The sequence below is a fragment of the Phalangium opilio genome, unplaced genomic scaffold (assembly GCF_054372755.1).
Source record: "Phalangium opilio isolate 3A_F unplaced genomic scaffold, DU_Popi_V2 ptg000329l_1, whole genome shotgun sequence".
Lineage (NCBI taxonomy): Eukaryota > Metazoa > Arthropoda > Arachnida > Opiliones > Phalangiidae > Phalangium > Phalangium opilio.
The window spans coordinates 7,866,969-7,893,134 of NW_028324226.1; the positions used below are offsets into that span (position 1 = coordinate 7,866,969).

The following is a 26,166-nucleotide window of genomic DNA, read 5'->3' on the forward strand; positions in this document are numbered from 1 at the left end:
AGCGGTTCAAGAAAAGACCAACGTTGAAAGATCATTTTAAAAATGATGTCTCGAGTCTTAATTTCCTCGTACGTACATCAAAATGCTTTCAAATATTTTTAATATCATTTAAGGTGTCTATGATAACCGCGTGATATGCCGGAAATTTTTCACTCCGCACAAAAATTTTCAATAGATGTTTTTCGGTTGTATAAGAATTTCTTTTCTCTTTTTAGAGAGTGTTGGGATTTTTAAAATTTAAAAATTTTATTTTTATATCAATCTACCATGTTTAAAATTGGTACGGTATAGAACACACATGTACTTATAAATTTGAAATGCTTGAATGATTTAACTTGTAATGCGTGATTAAAGATACTTTCTCGGATCTTGAGAGCTTCGGAAGTTTTTAACTATACTATTTTGATTCATCGCAATTTTTCAATTACGATGGGGAAAACATTTATTTATTAAAAACCATATTCAAAACTAGCATCAATTAATTTATAATTGGACTCTAAGTCATAATGTAAGATGCTTTTATTGTTCGCTACCGTCACTCTAAGATAATAATGTGAATAGATTCTAGCAAGACAGATATTTTAAGCCTTATTATTGTTAATACATGAAAATTCCAGTAACGCTAAGGAACAATTATCTTAATTTTACAACAATGACAAAGACAAATCCCGGATATTGATTTTGCATAATTTTATCGATAGATTACATTTTATCTGTAACTTCTTATTCAAAAATGGGGAGTAACAAAAGCTAAGGTATATCTCGCTTATAATATTTCCAATAGCCATTATCTAAGTTTAAAGCTCCTGTAAAATCATAATTCTTCGGATCTTTAATTTTGGAAATGTTCTTAAGTACCATGGGAGATGAGGTAAATGTAATTTTCTAGCAATTAACCCACTTATTAAGATATGCGTTGCTTTATAAAAACGAAACTAAGGAATGTTTAGACTTGAATAGAAATTTTTATATCCCATAGTAGAACTGAAGCTCTTTTGTGTAAATAAATCGTAGTTTATAAATCTAATTAAATATCCGTCTTAATAATAATAGAAATGACTCCCGAAAAACATTTTAATTCAATATTTGGAAAACATTTCTCAAAATTATTGAATGTAAGTTTTTAGCCGATGTTAAACTCATTACATTGCTCAAAGAAACAATGCAAACACACTTTATTTCCCGAGAGGTTGGAAACTTCATAATATTTTCTATACTTGTTTAATATTTGACATAGCCCTAATTCCACATTTTCTAAAACATTCTTAAAAGGAAAAAAAAAAAAATTGAATTTTATCGTCGAAAATAGCAAGTGTTTCACCTTTCGTTTTACTTCCTCGATCCGGAAGTGATTCTTGACGCCTCTCTCTAGTTTCACTCTCTTAATTTCGTTGTCTGGTCTTTTTTGCGCTCCCTTTTCACGCTTAACCACACCCCCTCTGTTAAAAGTGTAACACCTAAAATTGACAATTGATTCAATTCCGTTTGCCCTCATTTTGGAAAACACAAGAAAACCCGTTTTCCATCCTCTTTATTAAAAAAAATGTAAAACTTCTATGGATGAAAGTTAGCCCTTACAAAGAAGCTATCAATAATGAATTCAAAATCAAAGTACACTAAACTTAACGCTACTGCATTAACGCTATTCTCTTACGATCGAAAAGACAGGTGACCATCGATCAAAGTGTTCTTACTCATTATCTAGACTATATGTCCTACATATTATAAAAATCCCCTTCCCCTCAGCATTAAGATGAAAATATCTTCTAGTTTTTGGAAACGTAACGTGGTTAGAATTTACGATAGTATTTTGGGAATCTAAGTCATTTTTAAGTTGGTGGAAAGGATAATGTAGGTTAACGACCGCTTGCAAGGTCGTAATATTGTTAAACCAGAAAACGACAGGTTTTCTTGAAAGCATTAATGAAGAATGCACAAGAGTTTTATATTAGTGCAAAGTGAAATGTGTAAAGCGTATGCTAGGTCGATGAACCGTTCTTAGCTGTTTGGCGAAGATTTTGAAAAATGTAAACCACTTTTTTAAAAATTCCCTTAAATTATTTTTAAAATCGGGTTTTTATTGATGAAACAATATGTACGGTAAAATTTACTCTTTCGGGACTTGGCGTAACATTGTGGTTTTTCTATTGAATTTTTATTTTTTTTTCCAAACGCTAGATGATTTTACTTTCATTTCTACGTTAAAAAATTGAGTTTCAATAAAATCAAATGTAGTAAAGCTTGATATTACGTATTTCTTTCGAAAATAGAACCTTTTCAACAGGGGGCGTAGTATCGTCTGCTTGTTAAGGCATAACATCCGGTATGTGGACCCAAAGACGTTAGATTAGGCTTCAAAGTTACCAATACACCAATGTTTCTATTAATTTAAGCCAAATATAATGTCTTTGCTGTTCACAGACCGGAAATATCGTACGTCTTAAGAAAACCAAATGGTCAAACACCAACTCTACTTTCTTTAACAATTAACAGTATCTTGAAATCTAACTCGGGAAACATCAATTTATATGAAAAAAAAGGCCACTATTCCAGTTTAAAGCGATGTTACTTTCAAACTGGGGTGAATTTTAAATTAAGCCCCCAATACCCAATAAAAACAAATAATCATAAATTAAACAAAATATAACGAGCGATGAGCTTAGCGTGAAGTAATCCTTCAATACTATGGGTACTTAATATATTTCATGTAAATTTGAACCAGTTTAGCATACGGCCTATATTTTGGGGCATTTAAATGTGCATAGTCAAAAAGATGTAAAATTTTAATCAATTCCTCTTTTTTTTTGTAGGAGGTTGAAATTATTGATAACCCATTGGGAGTGACCATTCCAAGTGACCTTGGCGTTGAGGATCAGAAAAAGATGCACACTCTTGCCCTGATTGAGTTAACAACGTTGTTTGACGAACATGGATTGACTTACAGCAGAAGGAAAGCGGCTAAAAGGAAGTTGAAAGGTAATTAAGCAATGTTATTTTATGATTTATTAGTACGAAATACAGGATGATGCTGTTATAGTCGTACTGTGATATTCGGAGAAAATTGATTTGTTTACTGAAGTGTGGTCAAGAACTGAACGCTAAACGTTAGGCTTACCCGCAATGTACTGGGGAGTACCATAATTGGACGAGTCAGTCAGGTGGTACTAGGTGTCCAACAGGGGTACTTCCCAGTGAACACCAAGAAAAGTGTTCCTCCCTGATTTAATACATTACAATTATATCTAACAAAAGGTCAATAAATTCATTTAGCGCTATTACGGAAACTTAATTTCTTATATATTCTTTAATATTGTAGATAGAGACATGGTTCCAATTGAAAAAGAAAAGATTCTAGACCGTAGTATCCCTTTAAAAAGTGCGAGAAAAAAATTAAGACTCTTGCAGTAAACATTATTTAATTTAAACAGAAGTATATAATACTTCTCTTCGATTATCCCCATCTGAAAACCCTATAAAACATAATGCATGACACGAGCATAATTGACGTTAAATTGTGAATGTCTGTTTAGTATTAATCTAATCTATATTAAGTTAATATAAGGAAATATCCTTATATTAACTTTTAACAAATGTCATTATAGGACATGACTTTAGAAGAAACCAAATTAATAAATTATATTAATTTATGAAATAATATTAAAAATATTCTAAGATAGTGGTTTAGAATAACCCCTAACCATAGTTCGGATATTTTTTGTAATACTTTTCATGATAACACTGTTATTACAAGAAAGTGATATTAAATGAATATTCTGTCCTTCAATACGTGCTCTTTCGAAAATAATGCAAAATTTTGTGATAAAATATTTTGGGCAAGTGTAATTATGGTTAAAAAAATGTTTTATAGTCATGTCTTTAAGCTGAAAATTTTAATATCTGGACTTGAGTCACACCATTTCATTCTCTTATCATTTACTTTTTCTAGTCTTTGTCCACTAAGATATTTTTTATTAATCAATATTCAGATGGAGGAATATTTGGTGTGCCACTGACTACTCTGGTGGAGGAGGATCGAGGGAAATTCCCCAAATGTCAAACTCCGGTCATTTTTCAGAGGGTAAGTTTTATTATTATTATTATTTCCCTATAGTGTATTAATTGAGGATTAAAAATTCGCGTGTGTATTTAGCAGCTTCTACTTCCTATTTTTAAAATCCAATACAATAATCTCTATTTATTTCTCAAAGCCGTAAATTTCCCTTATTTTTGACTCTCATCTAAAATTAGGTCGAATTTAGTTCTAAGTGTAATTTAATTTTTTTAATTCAACAATTAATATAAACTGTTATGTGAAGTGTATATTTAAAAAATTAAGAACGTGATTTTCCATACTTAACTGTTAAGGAAAGTGAATGGCTGTTTTAAAACATACCGTGAATAGCTTTTATTCTTAAACTATCTCTCCTTTTTAATTATTCCTTAAACGTACGTGCTTGAATATTTAATTTGAAGGGAATTTTAGATAAATCTCATAATTTCCTCAACGGAACTAGAACTGCATCATAGAAGTCGCCAAGTTGACCCTAATCCTGATATATGGGTGTATTTTAAGTGCATATAATCGGAATAAAGAACGATATTGAGTATACATATAGCTGATACGAATCGTCATATCTCCCATGTTAATTTCAACGAGGGTTTTGTGGGCCGGGCTTAGTAAAGCTGACGTCATTTTAACTGTTATTTAATTGGTTGGTAGCAATGTGAGTGGCTACGCGAACGGAAGGTGCAAGGCCCAGCGAGATAGATTATTCGTGATGTAAAATACGTCATACATAATGGTTTTTCTAGCTCCTACAAAATACACCTAGATACGTTTAGTAAATGGCTACACCATGTTTCCTAAAAGCTGTATTTGTTCCTGATATGATTTTTAACTATAGCCAACGCGAGAATTAACTACATGCGGCTTTGCATTGTTATTGTTATTTACATCTCACCAACCAAGGTCTCTTTACGAGACTATCTGACGTTTCACTTACGTAACTTCACAGCTAGCTTTCAGTAACCAATGTTTAAGTTCATAAGATATGTTCTATATGGTTGTCACTGGTTAGTGAGAGCTTGTCATGAAGTGATGCAAGTGGAACGTCATAGATTCTCGTAAAGCGACGCCTGGTGAGGCACTGTCAAAGGCTCAGTACAAACGAAATAGGAAGATGGATTGCAAAACAGAGTGTAAGTCAACTCTCGCATCGTTCTCGAACTAGCTCTCAGTAAGTCTCTAGCATAGTGGATCGTTTAATTTTATACTTATAACATTTTCCGGTTAAATATATTAAGTAAATGTCAGAGATTAAAGTTGTAAGATGAAAGTTGACACTCTCGTTCTAAAAGTATCATGTTGTTCGAACGTGCCTTAAAATACACGAAAGGTCAATTTAAATTTTAACCCCAAACCGAAAGAAAAGTGTGATGATATCAGACTTCCTGTTCAAAAATGGCGCTCGAACTTTACTTGGTTTCGTGTTATCAGTTTTAAATATTTATTTCTTGGTAACGTTTACTTCCTTTTATTCGGAACTAAATATCCCGAGTGATAATAATCGCCTAATATCTTTCCTCATAGCCATAGGCGTGTATCAGTGGGTTTTAACGAATAACAAAAGTAATCCAGGTTGGGTCCCATGGGAGGTTCCCACTTATTAATATTATTGTTAAATAATACGGAGATATTTCCTGGTTTGATTTAATATACATCCCATAATTAATGGATATTAGGCTTATATCTATATTTGATAAATTTTTAGTGATTTTGATAGATTATATTATTATTTAATTTTTAGTTATTGGAAGAAATGGAAAAGAGGACGTTACACGAAGAAGGGATTCTGAGGAAAACAGCTTCCATGCAAGCTGCTGAGGTGAATTGAATGGTTTTAATGTAAAATGAAAATAATGAGCTCCTTTTAACGAAACGAGGCTGATAAATACGACAAAATATAGACTCTTTTCGACGTAAAAAAGGGGGTAGGCAACCCTCGGTATCGGGACGTACAAGGGGGTTGATACATTGCCGTCTCTGCGCACTCTCACGATACAAAAAGACTTCATCACAGGTACCAAAAAGCAAGATGGAGGGCAGAGCTTTCCCCCCGTGTTTTTCTCTCTTAGTTTCATCGAAATGGTCTATTGCATTGTTTGGATTGAAATGATAATCATAGTTGCTGGCGTTTATCTACACTAAATTTTTATAGCTTGTTCTGCTACCCTAATATTTTTACAAATATACTAATATCAGAATATTATTCTTAAACTCACATAATTTTTAATGCAATCCCTTAATGTATGAAGTTGTTGAAACATTGTTTGCTACGAAAGCATATGGGAATGAGACAAGCTAGTGCCGGTATTAACATATATAAGGTTATCAAGGTGGCAGTTAAAGGTATTTAAGTGATAGACCAAAATTTTGAGACTCAATGTTCAGAATTGGAAAAAGAAAATTATTATTTATCTTAATAAGATAATTTGGCACATGTCAGAATGTGATTTAGATAAATTAAAATTATCGCTTAATATTATTAATATTTGGACAAGTCTAATCTGCAGCGTATAATCTTCGTTCATCACACACGGAAATGCTCTGACCTACCAATATTGACCTAATTAGGAACTCCCGATTGTTTTTGAAGTCGTCATATTTTTCTATAGAAAAATACACACAAAAAGAAATGGGGATTTATATCATACATTTTTATGAAATTTTTACTGTCTATCCGATTTATTTTTAGACTATACTAAACGCATAATCGTAGCTAATCCATCACCTTCCATTTAATCAAGTAAACTAACTTCCGCAAACTTCCTCAAATTATAGTGTCTGAAAGAATTAGTGGACAGTAGTTATCGAACATCGCCTCAAATCGTGGAGGAAGCGTTGGCTCAAGCTTCGCCCCACGACTTGTCCTTCTTAACGAAATCCTTCATTCGAGAGCTTCCCGAACCGTTACTTACAAACGCTTATCTGGACGCCTTCTTACAAGTCACCGGTATAATTCATTTAAGTTTACGATTTAAAATAATGTCAATAACTCTCGTCTCGTGTGCAAATTTATTTCGCGTATTGTAACCGGTTTTCTCCAACAAAAAAACTTATAAGATCGGTTTTATTTTTCACGCAGCGTTGCCTTCTATCCTGGAGCAATTGAAAGCACTCAATTTACTCGTTATGTTACTGTCTGAAGTTCACCGGGAAACTTTGAAAGTAAGACAAATTTTTCACCGCCATCTACCTTTTAAAAATTTCAGTATTTAAAAGTGAGTAATTTTGATTATTTTGCAGAGATTGCTCGAGTTCCTTGAAAGGGTTATTGAAAAGGAAGAATACAATCGAATGAACGCTCAGAATATATCGGTGATTATGGCTCCGAATCTGTTCCCTCCACCTAGGAACAGCCGGACGAATCACGGACACCAAGAAATGTCCAAGAAGGACATTGAACAAGAAGTTGCCTTGGCGACTCAGAGCGCCACCATTGCAAAGATGTTACTCAAATATAGAGATGTTCTCTGGATGGTCCCTCCTCCATTACTTAAACAAATTCGTGAACAAAACGAAGAGTCAAGATTACGATTGAATAAAGAGCACAAAGTAAGCATCTTAGGACCATTAACAACCATGCAATTCTTGTTGTTACACATCAGAAATATACTGATAATGTTGAACTTGGCTACATTTGGTGACCATAGTTCTAAAACTGCGTTGATCGAACGGGAATTTGTAAAAGTCTTTTATAGCAGAAGGGGATAATAGAAGGATGATACTCTGCATCCAAAAATAACGCGATTTAAAATCTCGGCTTTTAAATGTTATGGTAAAGTGGAACCCTCTTAAGTGCTTCAAAGAGAAATAATTGAAAGTAATAGTTTACAACAATTAAATCATTGTAACCACAATGGTTTACAATCAACTATGCCAATCATATTTTCGCTATGACTCTTTGGCACTCATCTTGTCTTCATTTACCAGAAGGGGATAATAAGGAAGAAGGATGACACTATGCATCCTCTAAATACTTTAGTTATGTAACATGATTCTTCCCAGGCTCGCCCTTATTGTTTGCTCTCCCGCTCATCACACCTTGGGTTGAATTCTATAATTGTTTGGTACTAAATCCTCAGCAATCAACCCACAAACCTCGTCTTGACATAATACAAATATTCACAAGCGCGCCTTGGCAAATAGTTTAGCGCTAATAGATTAATGATGATGGTACTACTTAACACGTATGTGATTCGGTTTAGTAGCCTTGCTCCAAATGCAAAATGATTTTGGGAAGAATCATGTTACTATTACGCCGCTTTGTGGCACACTGCTCTCGAAGAGAAGTATTATATACTTCTGATAATAGTAACAATTGCACAGTAAATATCACTGAAAAGCCAGATAAATGTAGTTGAAACCACTTAAAGGGGAAATAAATGTAATTCGGAAAACGTTACTAGCTTTTATATTTGATTCTAGTATTTAAGTGAAACATAACCTTCGTAGCGATGTTGTATTCCAATTAGGGACTCTCTCCTATTAAATCTATACTATATATACGCATAATAGTAATCTCAACTAAAGTGGAATCTTTATTTTTAACAGGGTCTTAAGTTGCTTCATCGGAAACCTAAGGACGAAGTCAAACCAAGAAGCAACTCTGACACAAATGTACATGAACGAAATGTGAGTGACACATTCATAATTGTCACGAACAAGTTTTTAAAGTTAAAAATTAAATTACTTTAAAAGGGCCATAATTCTTCGCCGACCACTGGTCAAGTTACGACTGAAAATAACAACAAAAAGTCTGTTTTGGTTCATTTGGAATGTGATCGAAGGAAAGTGTTCTCTGTGGGCATTGAAGCAAGTACAACTGTGTCCTTCGTACTCGAAAAAGCTCTGGAAGCAGCTGGCGGATGTGGAAGGGAGAAGGTCAATGGAAGGTAAGCTGCGCTATTCTTAAATTTTTTGTTGAAATTTAGCATTAACGCTCGTTAGATGTCCAAACATTTCTTCTGGCTTAATGGTACTACGTACTTCACTCGTTTGCTACACTACTTCATTTAATTTGTAGTTCAAACAAGATACTTCGAAACGCATTCGCTGTTTATGTGTTTTGTCATTTAATTCTTGGGTTTTATAAATACGTCATTCTTTCGATTAACTGGCCCAAACACACAGCTATATTTTCTTTTTCTTGCCAAACTAATATTGACGTAAATTTATTGATGAAGACTGTAAGATGTTGGACTGAGATCATGGTATTTAATTAAACCAGGAAGGAGTGGAGAAGGAGACGAATTGTACTAAAATCATATAGATTGATATAACAAAAAGTAACCATCGGCAATGCTAGTCAGCCTTTCGCATCTGACATTACAGGGGTTGTACAGCCAAAGCTCCTCCTCTCACCCCTGCACGCACTAACCAATAAGCTTTGACATTTCTAACGTCATAGCTTTATCCATTTTTTTCTAAAGTAGTACATCCCCCCTATCTATAAGGGGGATGAAACGTTCTGAGGTAAAAGGGGGTTCAGCAAAATACATGTCTGGGGCAAAGGTTCTTGATGTGTGCTTTTTAATCTATATGCAATCATTTCAAGCTTTAAGCATAAAGGCACCAGCCTCCCGCATTTTACTTAGAATAGTGAAAATTGAAATACGTTTACCTAAAACGGTGAAATAGTGCCTTTTTTGCCTGTTTAACTTCACAATAATTATGATCATGTAAAGAATTCATGACTGACTAAGCCAACGAATTTTAATTTTTGAAAATAGTAGGCCTATGTTTGGTTTTGAAGATATGGCAAGAAATAGTAACTCTGTTTTCTTACAAACTAACGTTTTTATCAACTTAATTAGGGGCTATTCATAAAGCTAAAATTTTTCGTGTCTTGAATAGGACCTTCTTTATGGTTAGGGGGTCTCGGACTCAACCTTGAGGAACTCGACAAAACCTTCCACTTGTGTTGCTGGTATCAACCTTGCAACTTGGTGTAACTCTGTAACCAATTGTGACTGTGCATATAGAACAAACAAATCACTTTCTCAAATATATATAAGATTATTATGAAATATTACTTCATCTTTGTATTTAAAAAATATAAAACCCAGTCGAGCAGTTGCAGTTGTAACGAAAAACATTCAATATTTACACACTATTTAGAAGGGTTAAAGTAATTTTTTGCGGTGTGACCATCGTTAAAATAACTTCTGTGAGTGAAAAAAGTGTCTTTTTTTATTTGGCGCAGTTAAAATTAAAGTTTGTCATACGGGTGACCTTTTATTAAATATTCTTGGTGACACATTTAACTTAATATAGAATCTAAGGGTGATAGAAAATACAGCAAAATTAGAATATTTGGAAATACATCAAAAGACACACCCACCGCGTAGTAGACCTTATTGTAAGCTGCAGTTAATGAATTTCACAACACTTTCCAACTATCCAGTGAAATATTTTTTTCCTAATAATTATTATGACTTTTATTAATACAATTGATTTCGCCTCCAATTGATAAAATCCTTGCTAAAAACATCACATCTTCCTATTTCGTCACAAGGTGTTGGAATACAAAAACCCAGTAAGCTCTCCACTATGTTTCATTATTATCAGAAGGGGATAATAGAAGAAGGATGACACTGTGTACCCACTTAATACTTCAGTTTTGAAACATGATTCCTCCTCATCAAACTTCAGACGGGCATCGCGTCGTGGGGTGAATCAAAAAATACCGAAACAACTGTTTGGTATTTACTAAATCCCAAGCAATCAATCCACAAACCTCGTCTTACCGTGGGACAAAAACTCACATGCGTGCCTTGGCAAATAATTATTCGCCAATAGAGTAATGATGAAGGAACTATTTATCGCATATGTGATTCGGTTTAGTAACCTTGGGAAGAATCATGCTACAATTACCCCTCTTTGTGGTACACTTCTCTCGAAGAGAAGTATTATTATGCACCGTACTAATTTTCTAAAAATGGAAATGACCATACTCTGCCATACTAGAAAAATATATTCAGCAAAGCAATGCCCCTTTGAGCACCCTCTGTCTTGAGAGGATAATGTAATAATCAATTTCTAAAATTTCCTATGAAGTCACTTCAGTGACTTTCGAAATAACCTTGACCTCTTAGAATCTTCAATTTAATATGTGACGTTTACTTCTCGTCAGCTACGGTTCTCCTGGTTTAAAAGAGGTTATTTAAATACGAAATACGGCGGACGTGATAACTTAAACGTACGTTTAGCTTTACAAAGAGCTGAGTTGAAGTTTCTCTCTAAAACATAGAGTAGTAATTATGTTTCACCAGAACGATATGTTGCCGAGCCTGAGACAACCTACCCTAGCCTATTTTCGGCCATTAAAACTAAGTGTTCCTTCTCGCTGAGTTCACCATAATAGACCCTTTTCAAGGGTCGGGACATCCGGTATATGGAGCCAAAGACGTTAAATATGGCTTGAATCAAAAGGGAATGGAAGCCCATTCTAAAGTCTTTGGATCCACTGGATGTTCCGTATTAACCCTGTATCGAGCAGACGATGGAAATAATATGTTTATGTCCTGTCAGATTTAGAGAATAAAGAAATAGCCTTTGGTTTAAGTACGCCTGGTGGAATTGTGGTATTATTGAATGACAATGCATGTAGTTTCTTTCTACATTTTGGACAATCAGTATCTGCCAATTAGAGAGGTGTTATCAAAAAAAAGGTCTCTATGAGCAAAACACTCCCTTACTCTGCAAAGAATGACATGTTATGTCATTGCGCATGCACAAGTCATCTCGAACAATGTTATGTATCAAATACCGATAGGTGTGTACTATACTATTTTTATGGTGGCGATGTAACATGGAAAGTTTGGCGTATTTTATATGTATTTTGTGGAAGATATACGGAAGGGTTTTTTTGTGTGCCATTTGCATAAGAAGTCTGGTAAAGAGTCGGATGAAGAAGGGCCGTAATTAGTTCTGATGAAGGTTTAAATCCAGTGTGGGGGTTTTAAGTTTTTGTTAGAGGGAGTATCGGTGTGTCGCTTTATTTCAAGAATGAGTTATTGCACTGGTTCGCGTACCCAAACACCCCGTGACTTTTCCAGGCAATCTCTAAGAGCTTAGGGAGTTAAAAAAAACTTTTAACTTGTCAGGTCAACCACTAATCAGTTTTCGTTCTTATTTTCTTTTTCCGTTCTTTGAAACGACTAAGTTCTTTTTTGCCTGGTTCCGACTCAGTTGCCAAGTTACTTAAATCATGTCCTAATTTATCAGAATCTCTCCCCAAAGTGACATGCAGGTGGATAGAAAGAAAATACTTAAACGGCGGTTTTACGCTTTGATATATTTACGGGTCTTTTGTTGGGTTCATTGGGTTCATACGTTCGGGTTGTGAATTGGAAATGATAGTATTAGAAGGGTTGGAAACTGGTATTTTATCAGTTATTAATTAGTTTCAAGTATAAGAAACGCACCAGTCCTTCGATTTTCTAAGAAGGAGACTTGATTTTTAAGTTTTTTTTCTTTGAAGACCTTGTGGGAGCCGCAACTTTTATGGCTCGTTTTCTTATCCTTGGTGTTTTATAAGCACCCTCCTATCTTAAAAAAAATATCGGTTCATTAAATACTCGGGAAATCTTTTGCCGTAAGACTTTGCGCCGGTTGCTTTATTTGTAAACACAGATATCATTGACCCTATTGTTGGTTACAGAACTTTAAATATGTTATGGCATACAATTTCATTTTGGTTTTATATGTTCATTTTGACTCCTGAATTTGATTGTAAAGTGGATTATGTACAATTACACCACCAAAGAAATGAATTTTCTGTGCGGTTTCGCAATTTGAACCACATTATACCTATGCAATGGATGAGTTTCGCACGTGTTGATGTTCCATGGTTTTAAGTTCTTAGTTTTACAATTTCACTCAGTCAATGAGTGCATTTACAGACTACGTGTGCTTATTTATTTCTGAAAAATAGTCTGTAATTTTTATGAATATTGGTGGCTTTTCGTAGTTTTAATTTCTTCAATTTCATACTTACATAAATATCAATTTTTTTGTTCATTTCTAGATCTCGAGCTTCCAGTTTGGAAAATTATTTTTACACCACCATTCCAACCTTAACTAATGACTTAGTACCATCTCTCTCACTTACTAACGGACATGTTCTCTACGAAGTTGGTGGAAATATTGGTAAGAGTATAGCAATTAATGCTGAAATGTGACATAACCATAAGTTTATAAGATATGTTCCATAAGTATCACACTATCCATACTTCGTAATGCAAGAGATTTACTGAGAGCTAGTTCGAGAACGACTACACTCGGTTTTGCAGTTCATCTTCCTATTTAGTCTATACTAAGCCTTTGACAGCGCCTCACCAGGCGTCGCTTTACGAGAATCAATGACGGTTCACCTAGGTCACTTGATTATGAGCTCTCTGTAACTTATGACAAACTTATGGAACATATCTTATTAACTTATAATATAACTTAACTAGAAGAGTCGATGTCGCAAACAACGATATTGTATCTTACGGCTTTTCGTTACAATGGTTTTTCGTTAAGCCGCCATTTTGAATTTGAAAACTTTTTCAGGTCAAAGAAAATTGGATCCAAGTAGTAGAATATGCGCTTTACTCAGAAACAATCCAGATGCCGAATGGGTGGTGAAATGTGGAATATAAATATTTTGCATGATCCCAAAGTACTTCAAATTTACGAAGGTGTTCCATTGCGCCATTTTGTGATGAGTTTCAACAACGTATCAGTTATTTAAAATAAAATTACGACAGAATATTCAACTAACCAACCAACGAAGGAGACACAATATTTTTCTTAATTTTATGTCTCTATATCAAACCTTATTTTCAACTGGGAGTATCTAGTCAAAAACGTGTTTGTGTAAGGTTAACATATTTCATTCTAATGTGCAATGAGAGATAAAAGTATTAAATGATAGAATTAAACGATAAAGACTTTAAATTGATGATATTGCCCTTCTGTATATTATTATACCTGTTGTAAATTGCTCAATTCCCCTTAAAAAAAGCAATAAAACCTTTCGCCCTATTTTGTAAGTTCAAACTCCATTTTTCCCAAATTTTACAAAATAAGGCATATTTTTTAAAACTATAAAATTTTTATTGTTGAGCGCTGAAAGTTAGATTTTGTTTCATTGCAACAAATAAATGCATGTTAAAATACATCATATGAAAGACAATTCAATAAATATAAATATTCTAAATAAAAAATTCGTGGTGTGGTACACTGTTTCTTGAACCGCAATCGTCATAATATTTTACACAAATAAAGGTGTACAAAAAAGAATTTCAAAAATATTACAATTAATGAATTACACAACAAAACAATACCTGGGGTTTAGGACGCGTATAATTTTAATATTAACATAATTAATTTAATTTAATTTCAAAGTTAAGTAATTTTAAATATTCGGGAAATTAAGTGGTCCAGACCTCATATTTGGGAGATTTACATTTTTTATAATCAAATAAGCGTAATTGGTTGGATTAAAACTTAATTTTTATATTTTTTATAAGGCACAAATTTTAAAATATTATTAGATCACAAATTGCTTATATATACAGTATATTTCGCACCTTCCCTTATGAATTTCGCTCTGAGTATTTCACAAAATTGCTGACATTGAATGCTAATTTTTGGTTCAGTCTTTTTACAAAACAAAAAATTTGGCAATATTTCAAACAAATCTCACTGCAATACGATTAAAGCGTTAATAAAGCGAGTTAAGTGTAAGGTTTAAAAACCCATGTAAACAATTCTGACGAAATTAAATAATTAATGCGGTGTATATTTACAAAGATTAAATATTTACGATAAATATACTGGCGTAATGAATTAATTTTCGTTAAATTCAGGCTGTATTAAGTTAAAAAAAAAAAATAGAAACTGACTGCGACTAGGCGATTTTGGCATTATTTTTTAGGTTTAACGATCTTTTAAGTGACCGCCCCTAATAAATTACCCTAGATTCGTAGTTGGACGACAGGAGTAATTTACAATCAACGTTTTACATTATGACGCTTCTCTGCGTGGACAGACATTTTGTCGCGTTAAGATTACCTCGCTATATGTCTACTTCTATTGTATTTAAGCGTCGCTGTACTATTCCCTCCTAAGCCTTTTTCAATGGCGGAGAGGAATCACGTTGTCAAGAACGGGAGTATTTTGAAGAAAGTCTGATATTCACGTCAATAGGGCTCCTAGTTTGACTGCCAAATAGTACAAGTGAAAGGTGTTGCTTCCGACAGCTACCAGATTGGCCAGTGCGCAGATTCCGTGCAACCTCCTGAACTTCTTGTGCAATTCCATGTAATTACTGTTGAGGCGGAGGACTCCAGGTTCATGTCGACCGATTTCGTTACCCACTCCCGCTCGTTTCTCAAAGGTTCCACGGGCTTCCATGGTCTTCAACATTGTTGGGACCAAGTAAAGACGGACTGCTAATTCGGTTACGAAACATATTGCCAAGGCCCACATCTGTTAAGGGAAAGGCACTTATTCATTAAATCTTTTAAGTAAGACAAAATAAAATTATTTTTCTTTCAACGATAATTTTTCTTGCTCAAAATTGGTAACACTGTCGAGTTCGTGATGCTTCTAAACTGTCTTTATATATTAAAGCATTGAAATTAACTCAAGTAAAATGCTCATTGCTTCATTAACCGCTGTTTCCACCCCTTTAAGCATTATCTTTACATGTTTTTCTACTCTTAATTTTAATCTGCGAAGCAGCTTATTATTATGGAAATATTGAAAATTTACTTCACAAGATTCCATTATAGTTCGAAGAAAAATCGAATCTTTCCGAAGTTTTATGGCATCTCGTGTTACATTCCAAGAGTAGCTAACACTGTGAAATGCACAAGGCTGCCTTCACAAAGAACGGTAAACAAACAAATTCAAATATTTACCTGAATCTTAAACTGGAAACTTTCCTCCTTGGCCTGGCACCTTGCGTAAGATACTAGCGTTACGAACCCAAGAATCGAATTGACGAAGAAGTACTTCGGAAATAGAACTTTCTGCACCATCCCAAATATGTGTCTGGGTAAGTTGAAGAACAGAAAAACGCCTGTTTTTCAAAAATAATACTTGTTTAATAAATTTGTAAATTAAAGTTTCACATTTATAGTTTTTCAACTCACCAGATATAAGGGACATCCATATTTGAGTTCCAAAATGTGTAGCGAACGATCCAATGTAAAGCAAACCAATTAGGGTGGATGGTTCACTTTTTGTCGTTGCGGTTGTGATAATTGATTTTTCCACAGGGAACAAGATGAAGGTTAAATAGAGAACCGTCGCGAAGGTAATGAGATGGGCTGGAGGTGATAACCTTAAGAAAATCCTGTAAAATGATAAATGACGTTATAATATTTTCATTCCTTCACTCGCAATCTAAATGGTGCATATATAATCGGCTCAAAAGAAATATTGGGTTGCGGTTGCGTTTACCAAAAGGCTAAAATGAAATCCCCTCCGAGCTTAATATAAAGTTTTATTTTTCAAATTCTTTTTTTTTTAATTTAAGTTAAAAATTAAGTGATTTATAATAAAGTCGGGCAGATCCTGCAGGTGTAGTTCAAGGATGACCTATAACTTTAGTCAATTGCGGCAATGTAAAATTCGTTAGGGGCCTCGTATAGGCTGAATCTGTCTAAGGTCTAGCTATCGAAACCGCTGCGAAATATTGCGTCATCTACAATTTTTGAGACATTTACTTACGAGACATTAAGGTTGTGTCCACTGCCAGATGCTGACGATGTGGCGATCTTTTGTCTTGTCCATAACATCATTGTGGCAATTTATGATCAAGTAGTTTTACGAATTGTCTTATCCGTTGGATTAGTGTTAAAAGTTTGTGAACGACACACACGGTGGATGGTTGCGTTACTGAATTATCCCCGGTTCTTTCCTCGTTAATATAAGCTTGGGAAAAACGTTTTTAAAGGCGTCTAAATGGTGCGACCCTGTGGCGCTCTTGTAGTAGTACAGTGGCTGCGGTTTATATTACAAGCTATATCTGTTGTACACTTTATAGCACCTGATGCCTTCCGAGTACTTCACGACGACACTTTTGATGATAATTAACTTTATTATAGCGGCAGTTTCAAGATAAAAACGCTAGAATTCGCGTAGACAAGAACCGCTTCTGTCTTGATTAATGTCTCAAATAATTATTAAACTTTTGAGGACGGTTGTTGAATAGTTTGCGAGCTTCCTAACTCTGCGGTTGCTGAATCAATTATGTTAACAGTTTTAAAATTGCGCTGGAGGTGATGGTCCACTCACTTTTATAACCAGAAGCCGCTGTACCGCGTTAAGAAGGAGGAGGGATCTGATCCGTCTTGCGTCACCTTTTCCACTCCTTCGACCAATAAAAACGAGAGCCCATTAACTCTTGACAGGTCCCTTAGATTTTGGCGCGAGTGTGGATGCCAAGTTTTTAGCGGGAAAACGTTTGTATCACGTGAGGTGTTGTGTTAAAAATATGTAAGACGACTACTAGAAAAAATATTCTTCCAAGAAGATACTAAGCAGACACGCAGGCTCCTACCTCTCTCTTTTTTATTTGTCGCTATACTTATCTAACTCCTATAAAACATTTCTATTTAAACGGAATGCAATTAACTAAATACCCTTATTAAGCGGTTTATGAAATTTTTATTGGAAATTTGGCAACCGAACTAGATAAGTATCAAAGACGTTCATGAATGATTCAAATCAACGCTCCCTGTTTTACGGTTAAACGGAATCTAATTTAACTTTAAGTGATGTCTTACGCGTACGCTACATTAGCTGGATTCTATTTAACACAACAGGTTTCCGATAACGCGGGAGGTGTGGAAGATTCGGACCAATGATAGACTTACGATAGCCCGCCCGCTTAATCCTGTTCTTGGCAGGATGGCCCGCGGATCTCTATTGGAATATTTTTGGGCCCCCAAGGTCAATTGGTATCTTTAAAAGACACCGAAGTCATTTTTGCTGTACCCCCTTTTCTTGGCTTCAATATATAATTTTTTTTCCAGAGAAGATTCTTTCTCAGGGGGTGTTAACCTCGACCTTCGAGATCAAATTTACTGTCAATTACGTAGCGTTCACTTTGTCCTCAATGCCCTAACCATCCTTTATCATTCTCTCTCGTCACCTTGCTCGTACTGAGTAGTTTCTAGTTTCTCCAAAAAATTAGGTTCCTACAAAAGGTCAAATTTACTCATGTTGTAGATGGAACCTCTTAAATATGCATAAACAAAAATCATAAAAAGAATAACGATTATTTTGTATTGTCAATGTGCACCTCTCTTACATAGTAAAGAGAAGGAAAAATATCTGTTCTAATTGGTTTATCGTTTCAGAGTAATGAAATTCATCTGTAAGTTATATAACGGATACTAGAGGCGAAAGAAGTGTAAAAGCGGCCATTATGTTTTACTTGTAATTCTGAAAATTCTAATTATTACGTGTCGATGGTCAGAAAAGCTTACAATTAAAGCTATATAATAGAAGCTCAAGAACATAAGAGTATACCTTAAAAAATTGGCCTTTTTCTAAATATAAAAGCAAAAATTAGTAAAAAAATAAATGATCTCTTATTACAAAATAATTAGCATTTAATTAAACTTTAAATCGAGAATTACTGTGCCATCATTGGTTTAGTGGCGTCTGCTAAATCGAACCTCCTAGAAAAAGGCGTTCTTTTAAGGTACAATGTTTTGTTACCTGAAATTTTCCTATAAAAAAAAATTCTAAATAAAAATCTCACGCTTCTTGCAACCGTTTATTATTTAAATAATTAAGAATTACATAATTCGAGTACAAAACCCTTATTTCCTTTAACATTTACTCAGTACAAAATGTATGGAAAATTTTCAATTACCTTCACATATGCAATTCAAGATAACCTTTTAACTTAATACAAATACTAAAGAAATGGGAATTTTTTTTAGAGCGGATTCTTTGAATCATTTTTGATAACGATGGAGATTAATTAATTCGAGATCAAATATATCAGTTTAATTCTAAATAAGTCTCTTTAATTATTTGTTAGAAACGGCACAATTCCTGTAAATTTGCGATTGCGTTCCGGGTAGATATTACTCCTCGACATAATTAACGCTTGTCAAAGGAAAAAAAAATATCACCGAATGCTTAAAGACACAAAAATTTTCCATAACTATCATTAAACGACACGAGTACGGGGGAACATAAGAATTTTGAGTCTCGACTTATTAATTTTCAATCCATTTCCATATTTGCCCTTTGGGGATTTTAGAAAAACTACCGCAACCACGTTGTCGATCATTTTGGAATTTTATATAACATTGGCTGGGAATTTTTACTGAGTACTACTCGGTCATTATACAAAAGTAAACAATCCAAATACGTCATAATATTTACAAAATCAGAGTAAAGGGTTTTTCCGTAAACGTAAGGGTTTTTTAAGCATTAAAGTTCACGTAATTAAGGAAAAGATTTCCAGTCTGTGCCTCAGACTATTTAGTTTAATACCTCTACCACAACCGATAAATGGGAATTTTAAGGGAATGTGGCATAAAATTAAAAAAGTCATTTTTCATTTATTCTGTTATTATCCTTGCAGACTCTTAAATTGCTTAAAGGCCGACTTCCATCGAAAAGGGTTCTTACGAACTGAAAACCGATCATCGAGACTAACAATGGAGCGACCGTGCCGATTTTAGAATCCCCGCTGGGTCAAAAGATGGAAGGGTTCTAGCTAACTGAAAGCCGTGCAATGTGGTTCTAACGAACTGAAATGAACAATAGAAATCCTTTTAAATTTATTTCCTCTCGAATTTTTGCTTTCCCCTGAAGGAAATTCTCTATTGTGTATCTTCAGTTCGCTAGAACCACATTGCACGGCTTTCAGTTAGCTAGAACCCTTCCATCTTTTGCCCCAATGGGGATTCTAAAATCGGCACGGTCGCTCCATTGTTAGTCTCGATGCTCGGTTTTCAGTTCGTAAGAACCCTTTTCGATGTAAGTCGGCCTTTAAATAGGTCGATTGTCAATTTACCTGTGAAGTTTAGTTCAGCTGATGTGAACCTAGCTTTTAACTCATTATCCCATACTATACGAGATGTCAATATAGGTTGAATATTCCGATTTGCACATGCAAATGGAGCCAGCTTATTCTTTATCTGCATCTATTTACACATTGAACGGGGGCTATATTATGGATCTTTCAAATCTTCTGCCCCTGTTCCCCAAATAAAGGTTTCTCTTAAACGCCGTGTACCGTTAAAGCAGTTCCCAAAAGAGCAGTACAACCGAGATGATGGTGAAGGTTAGGTTATTTGATCCACAGTAGTATTAGGGTCAGTTTAGGTATTGTTATTCCAACCCGAATGGTATTAGGTCAGGTAAGGTTAGGTTAACGTATGATGATCTTGTTGTACTAATAGGTAAAGTGAACTATAGGGTTAAGTATTGTTCAAAACTCAAGCTAAAAACTGCTATTTCTAAATCAGCAGTTCTGAACAACGCCGCTGTTTTTATGGAATCACGGTTCCTATATAAGGTACAACCAAAAACAGATTTATGTACATAAATCCGTTTTTGGTACAACAGATCTATCTAGATTATTTGAAAATTTACATGTATTATGAATTTTATTATTGGCTGTGCAAATTAGAGACTGAAGTATTCATTCCATTAAGTTCTTACTCATAGGCCTAGTTAGAAAAATAATTGAAATTCGATATAAAGTCTTACGTTAGGCGGTTCAATAAACCTCTCTTCTCAGTCTAAACTATCTCTTTGGACATCCATTTGAAGAAAAAATTTCACTTCGCCTTTAATTGACTTTCATGAAGTCATTAATTTTTTTTACAATTAACTATGCCAAGAGAAACTTTACTATTTAATACGGTACGTTTAGCGTTAGCCGTGCACCACTTAGGTATTCTGGAAACGCACGGATTTACTTTCGTCCCCCCTTTTTCCATACAATTTTACAACCATAAAGTGTTTAATCTTAAATCGGCCGAATTCCAAGGACTATACCGACTTGAAGTTCGAATCTACCTATACATTAGTCGTCTACCTGTCTGGTCTTTAATGAATGTCGAGGGGAAGGGGGCTAAGACAGCAACTATCTGTATACCGGGATGAAAACCGGGAATTTTCATGGCATAAACAAATGTTAACAGTTTTGGACAGCAGATTCACTTGGACTGACTGGTCTAGTTTTCAACGCGCTACTTTCATCCTTGCAGATTTGATAGGATTTTAGTTTAGAAGAAAAGGCCGTATGATTTAGAATGGCTCATCTTCTTTCCCTCAAAATTGCTGATAACGGTCATGTACTAGTTGGTATTGGCAGATTTTCCGCGCGTTGCCGCTTCCCTATAGACCTTTTCGACGTAAAAAAAGGGGTAGGCAACCCTCAGTATTGGGACATACAAGGGGGTTGATACATTGCCGTCTCTGCACACTCTCGTCATAAAAGAAGACTACATTGCAGTCGCCAAAGAGCGTGATGATGGAAGGAAAAGTTTTACCATCGTGCCTTTCCATTTTAAATACATCGAAATGGTCTAATTTTTCAATACTATGCCTAGTATAATTACCGGAGACGTGAAAGTGAACTTTGTTGTGAATATGTTTACCTCGAAAGTATCGAGAGAACCTCTTACCCTTGTTTACTCTACTATATTTTACATAAGATAATTCGCTTTCCTCAATAGTGTCCAAGCCTAAACTGTTTCACCCCCTATTAACTTCAATTCTACTATCATTTGTGAGGGACAGAGCATGACGAAGTTGGACCATTCGTTAAAAAAGGACCGGAAGTAAAGTTTAGAAGATCAACAATGCTTCATATTCAACAAATAACCTTTTATTTATAATTAGGCAAAGTCTTACATAACTACAAAACAACGTGCGAAAAAGGCATATCTTCCGATAATAGGTAATTTTGGATAAAGTCAGAGTTTGTAGTTGAAGAAATTCATGATCCTTTATTGCTAACTAAAGTAGCTTCTGGGCATTCTATCATTGAATTTAATGGCCGGCGTTTGCCAAGAGCTACAAACGTCATACCCTCAAATCTCTTAGCTTAGTGTCACCCCCCTAGTGGGCGCGTACAGTATTCCCTCTTACAAGAGCCCGCCCAGAGGGAGGGATACACACTCTACACCCCTCTCTACCGCCACTAGTCTATATGTACAGTTTAATAATTTGTCTATTAGTAGTATTTATTTTCTATTTTACTTCAGCGCCCGGAAGGTGCCTCCGATTTCTTTTTAAACTGGTCTCATTCTTCGATTCAATTTAAATTTGAATTTTCTAATTTAAATATTAAAATAATAATGCCTTAGGTATTCGTCTGGCTGCAAAAATATGACTGGTATTTCAAAACTGTTTTGCATAATGCAGTGTACGGGGTTGATATTTGGAATGAAATGAAATTTAAACACGGGTATGTCGATATTCAAACTTTAAGATACGACCTAAAAGTCCATTCGGTATTATCGCTCTGGGAAATTCGGCTCAGGAATGTGAGGAATTTCGCTGACGGAGAAATTTGTATGTACGAAGTTTGAGAGTTTTTTTTTTCATCTTCCTCGATGTTGCTTTTCACAAATTAAGTAAGTCAAAAAATTTACTATTTTCTAAACAGCTCTCAAGTAATTGAAAGTAACAAATAAGGAGACTCCCTCCCATTAATCATAGAACAAGTACTTCGATACTTTTGTGAAATCAATAATCTTTATCTCAATTCAACTTCCTCTTCACAGGGCTTGGCCTACAATAACATCGAAATCAGTTCTAACGTTACTGCTCAATTAAATTCAGAAGTATTGTGTTTCTTATTAACCGGCAGCTTAAAGAAAAGGTTTAGGAAACATAACATCATACCTTAAAAGAACTGCCTTTTTTCTAAAAATTTAAGGAAAAATACTAAAAATATAAATGATCTATTATTTAAAAGTAATTACCATTTATTTAGTCTTAAAAACGCTAATGACTACAGCCTCGCCATTTTTAGAGGTGTCTACTAGCCAGAACCCGCACGGGATTGGTTCAACCAATCCAGTAGAGGTTAGGGGTTCTGACTAGCAGACGCCACTAAACCAATGGTGGGACAGTAATATGAGATCTTTTTTTGGATTTTCCCTTTCATATTTAGAAAAAGGTCGTTCTTTTAAGGTTTGAATTGTAGAGCCGGGATCTTTTCCTTTAAATATGTTCTTTCTTACTACAATGCTCTTCTAATATAAATGCAAAAAGCAGATGGAATGATGATTTATAAATTGAAAAATCTAATTTCAAATATCTGTATTCATGACAGTGTTTGACAAAGGCCAATAATGTTCGAAATAAGACTTGTTTATTTTGTTGGTGATTTACACCAATTAAACCTTTATTTTCGTTTCTCCTACGTTAAATTTATACACTCGAAATTTACATATTTCTTAAAAATAAGTTATTTTCAAAAAAGAAACTATTTTAATCATCACTTTAACCTCAATATCCAATACAAAATTAGATCGCACTCTGTTAAAGAGCGTATAAGAATTATTTCATAATTTCTTGGAATTTCGTCATAAAATTCGTTTCAAAAATTTACAAGGTTCTTTTGTATTGAAGTGTTTATGCAGACAGTATTAAGGAAATGTGCTTGTAAGCTTATCTATACAGGTCTGCGAGTGGGGAACTAAAAAGCAGCTCAATACTACCGGCTAAGCTTAAATACGGTATATTTGGATCGTGCTAATAGGTTCCCCTGGATAAAAATTCGGATTAAAGGTTTCACTTCTCGGAAGAGACTACCACTTAAAGACAGCCTTTCACACTTGAAATTATGTATATAAAAGTTAAAGTCTTATATTATCCATCTAATGTTCCGTCATTCAAGTGCGTCTATGGACTGCTTACTCGCCAATGATAAGAGTGGCAACACGCTGACTCGGTAGAAAACATTTAACAGGATCTAAGTGCTTCGATATTATAAAATCAACATTAGAGCATAATAACTCGCGTATTAAATATTTTCATATTTTTTTTGTTACTTTCTGGGACGCCATTTTGAAAGATGACAGCAAATCGAACTCAAAAAGCCATAAGGTCCGTCTATGCGATATAGGGAACCAATGTACTAACTAGCGAAATCGGATGAAACGGACTGACATTATTCCAAAAAGAAAGTTTTTTACATTACTGGCCGCCATTTTAAAAATGGGGGCGAATCGAACCCAAAAAAGACATAAAGTGCGTCTATAGGATATAAAGAACCAGCGTACTAAATTCTAGTGAAATCGGTTGAAACGGGCGGACGTTATTCGATTAAATAAGCCGCCATTTTTAAAGATGGCGCTGTAGTGGAAACATTTTTCTTATTAATCGCCTACTATTTAAGAATAAATTCCCTGCAAATTTTCAGCCTTTCAGTCAGGACTTTAAATTATGTAGACATATAGGCATATATATACTTAATTAATATTTAGAAGTTTACAATTTAATGCATAATGCAATGATGCATTATTTATGGATTTACTGAAAATTACGGAATTTGCTTATTAGCTGACCTCTGTGACCTCGACGTAAACAACCAAAAGCTTGTTGTCAACCCGTTGATCCTAATTATAAATTAACACCTGATTCGTCAAAATCGAGGTACCCAAGAAGAGTAATTCCGAAGGGTTAGTCATTCGCCAAAATTTTGTACATCTGATTTCTGAATTTTTATTCCCTTGATTAGTGAATGAATTCCTTCATTTCCGTGATTACTATTATTTTAGGTGATTTCCATAATCTTTACACTGATTTCCCGTTATTGCCGCAGATTATTTGTGATTTCTGTTTGAATTCCAATGAATTCCTGTGATTTTTTGGAGATGCCGTGATTATCACTGGATTCTCCGTGAATTATGATGAATGCAGTGATTACCTCTACTTTTATTTTGGGATTTTCGAATTCATCCTTTGATTATTTGTGATTATTTCACGAAATGTGTGATTTCCGAGGTGATTACAAAAGATTACTAGTAAATCATATGATGATTTCCGATTTTCTCAAGATCTCATGTGATTTCCAGTGATTATCGGAGATTTCTGATTACCTTTGATAACCCACAGGAATGATTTTGATTACTGATGATTTTCTAAGAATTTTATAAATCAAGTAATCGATTTCTGCGGTTTTGTACACCTGATTATTCAAGTGACTAACCCCTCGAGTAATTCTCACGCAAACTCAGGAAAATCAATACGTAGATATCGTATAACCTTGTTATTTCTATGTCGCTTTTGGTATAACGAATATTATTGCGCGATCTCACGTTATTTGAAAATGCACCTTATCTAACGTCTTCATTCAGGTAATGACGCTTTCTCTTGGGCTAGCAAAAAGGATCCTATTGCGATGGTCAATTACTTTTTGCCAGGTGAGACGATGAGCACGTCTTTTTTAATTTCCCGAGAACCATTAACATAGTCGGAAAAAGCATGGTGCTGTTCATTTTGAAACTGTTGTCAAGCTTCTTCGTTTATTTTACTTATTTTTAAATTCTTTTATTTCATACACTCGTCTTGTCAAAAATTTCATAGCTGGCAAAAGCCGGGTAAACTCGAATCAACCATATCACGCGATTTTCCATTTTGTTGCTTGTCGCCAAGCAGTCTGCTTTGGTAACCGAATGTTTCATATTTTTTTTTCTAAAAAAGAAGTTATCAGACCCTGTCAACCGTGATTTACATTTCCAACCTCGCTGAGGGCAACTAGTTTCAAGACATCCATGTGTAATTTTCTGTCTTTTAAACTTTTTTAAAGCAAATTTCAAAATTTCTGTTCCGCCCTGGAAAGCTATAAATTAAGCGGCGTTATCTGAAAGGACTCCCCATATAGCCTCCCTACGTTTTGCTCAACTCGTATCAGCCCTGAGTTACTCGAAAAAAAGGATAAAAACAAGTTGGGAAACCAAAATGAACCTCTCCGAGTCGAGACCCAAGAGGTTTTACTTAAATAATTAAATAATGTAATTTATATTAACAGAGATATATTTAGTTTTAGAAGTAGGAATGGAGAACAGAGTAATCTGGGCGCGCGTCAAGGTCCCGGAGCCCCTTCCCCGGGA

At 34.6% G+C, this 26,166-nt stretch overlaps 2 protein-coding genes across 5 annotated transcripts in view; one reads left to right on the forward strand and one right to left on the reverse strand.

The window, feature by feature from the left end:
• conu (Rho GTPase-activating protein conundrum) overlaps positions 1-14,274 on the forward strand; it is a 110,408-nt gene extending 96,134 nt beyond the window's left edge. For all 4 annotated transcript variants that reach the window (XM_089858732.1, XM_089858731.1, XM_089858729.1 and 1 more), the window contains exons 8-17: positions 2,811-2,976; positions 3,987-4,078; positions 5,808-5,885; positions 6,842-7,013; positions 7,146-7,228; positions 7,307-7,615; positions 8,615-8,695; positions 8,762-8,955; positions 13,092-13,213; positions 13,619-14,274. In XM_089858732.1, coding sequence (XP_089714858.1) covers positions 2,811-2,976; positions 3,987-4,078; positions 5,808-5,885; positions 6,842-7,013; positions 7,146-7,228; positions 7,307-7,615; positions 8,615-8,695; positions 8,762-8,955; positions 13,092-13,213; positions 13,619-13,707 — 1,386 coding nt within the window. In that variant the 3' untranslated portion in view covers positions 13,708-14,274. The remainder of the gene's footprint in view (positions 1-2,810; positions 2,977-3,986; positions 4,079-5,807; positions 5,886-6,841; positions 7,014-7,145; positions 7,229-7,306; positions 7,616-8,614; positions 8,696-8,761; positions 8,956-13,091; positions 13,214-13,618) is intronic.
• Positions 14,275-14,534: 260 nt separating this feature from the next.
• Positions 14,535-17,213, reverse strand: LOC149610642 (transmembrane protein 205). Its single transcript, XM_089858735.1, has 4 exons — positions 16,790-17,213; positions 16,210-16,412; positions 15,976-16,136; positions 14,535-15,541 (listed from the first exon to the last, which is right to left on the reverse strand). Exons 1-4 carry the CDS (start codon positions 16,858-16,860, stop codon positions 15,248-15,250), a joined length of 729 nt encoding a protein of 242 aa, XP_089714861.1. The 5' UTR covers positions 16,861-17,213; the 3' UTR covers positions 14,535-15,247.
• Positions 17,214-26,166: the final 8,953 nt, after the last annotated feature.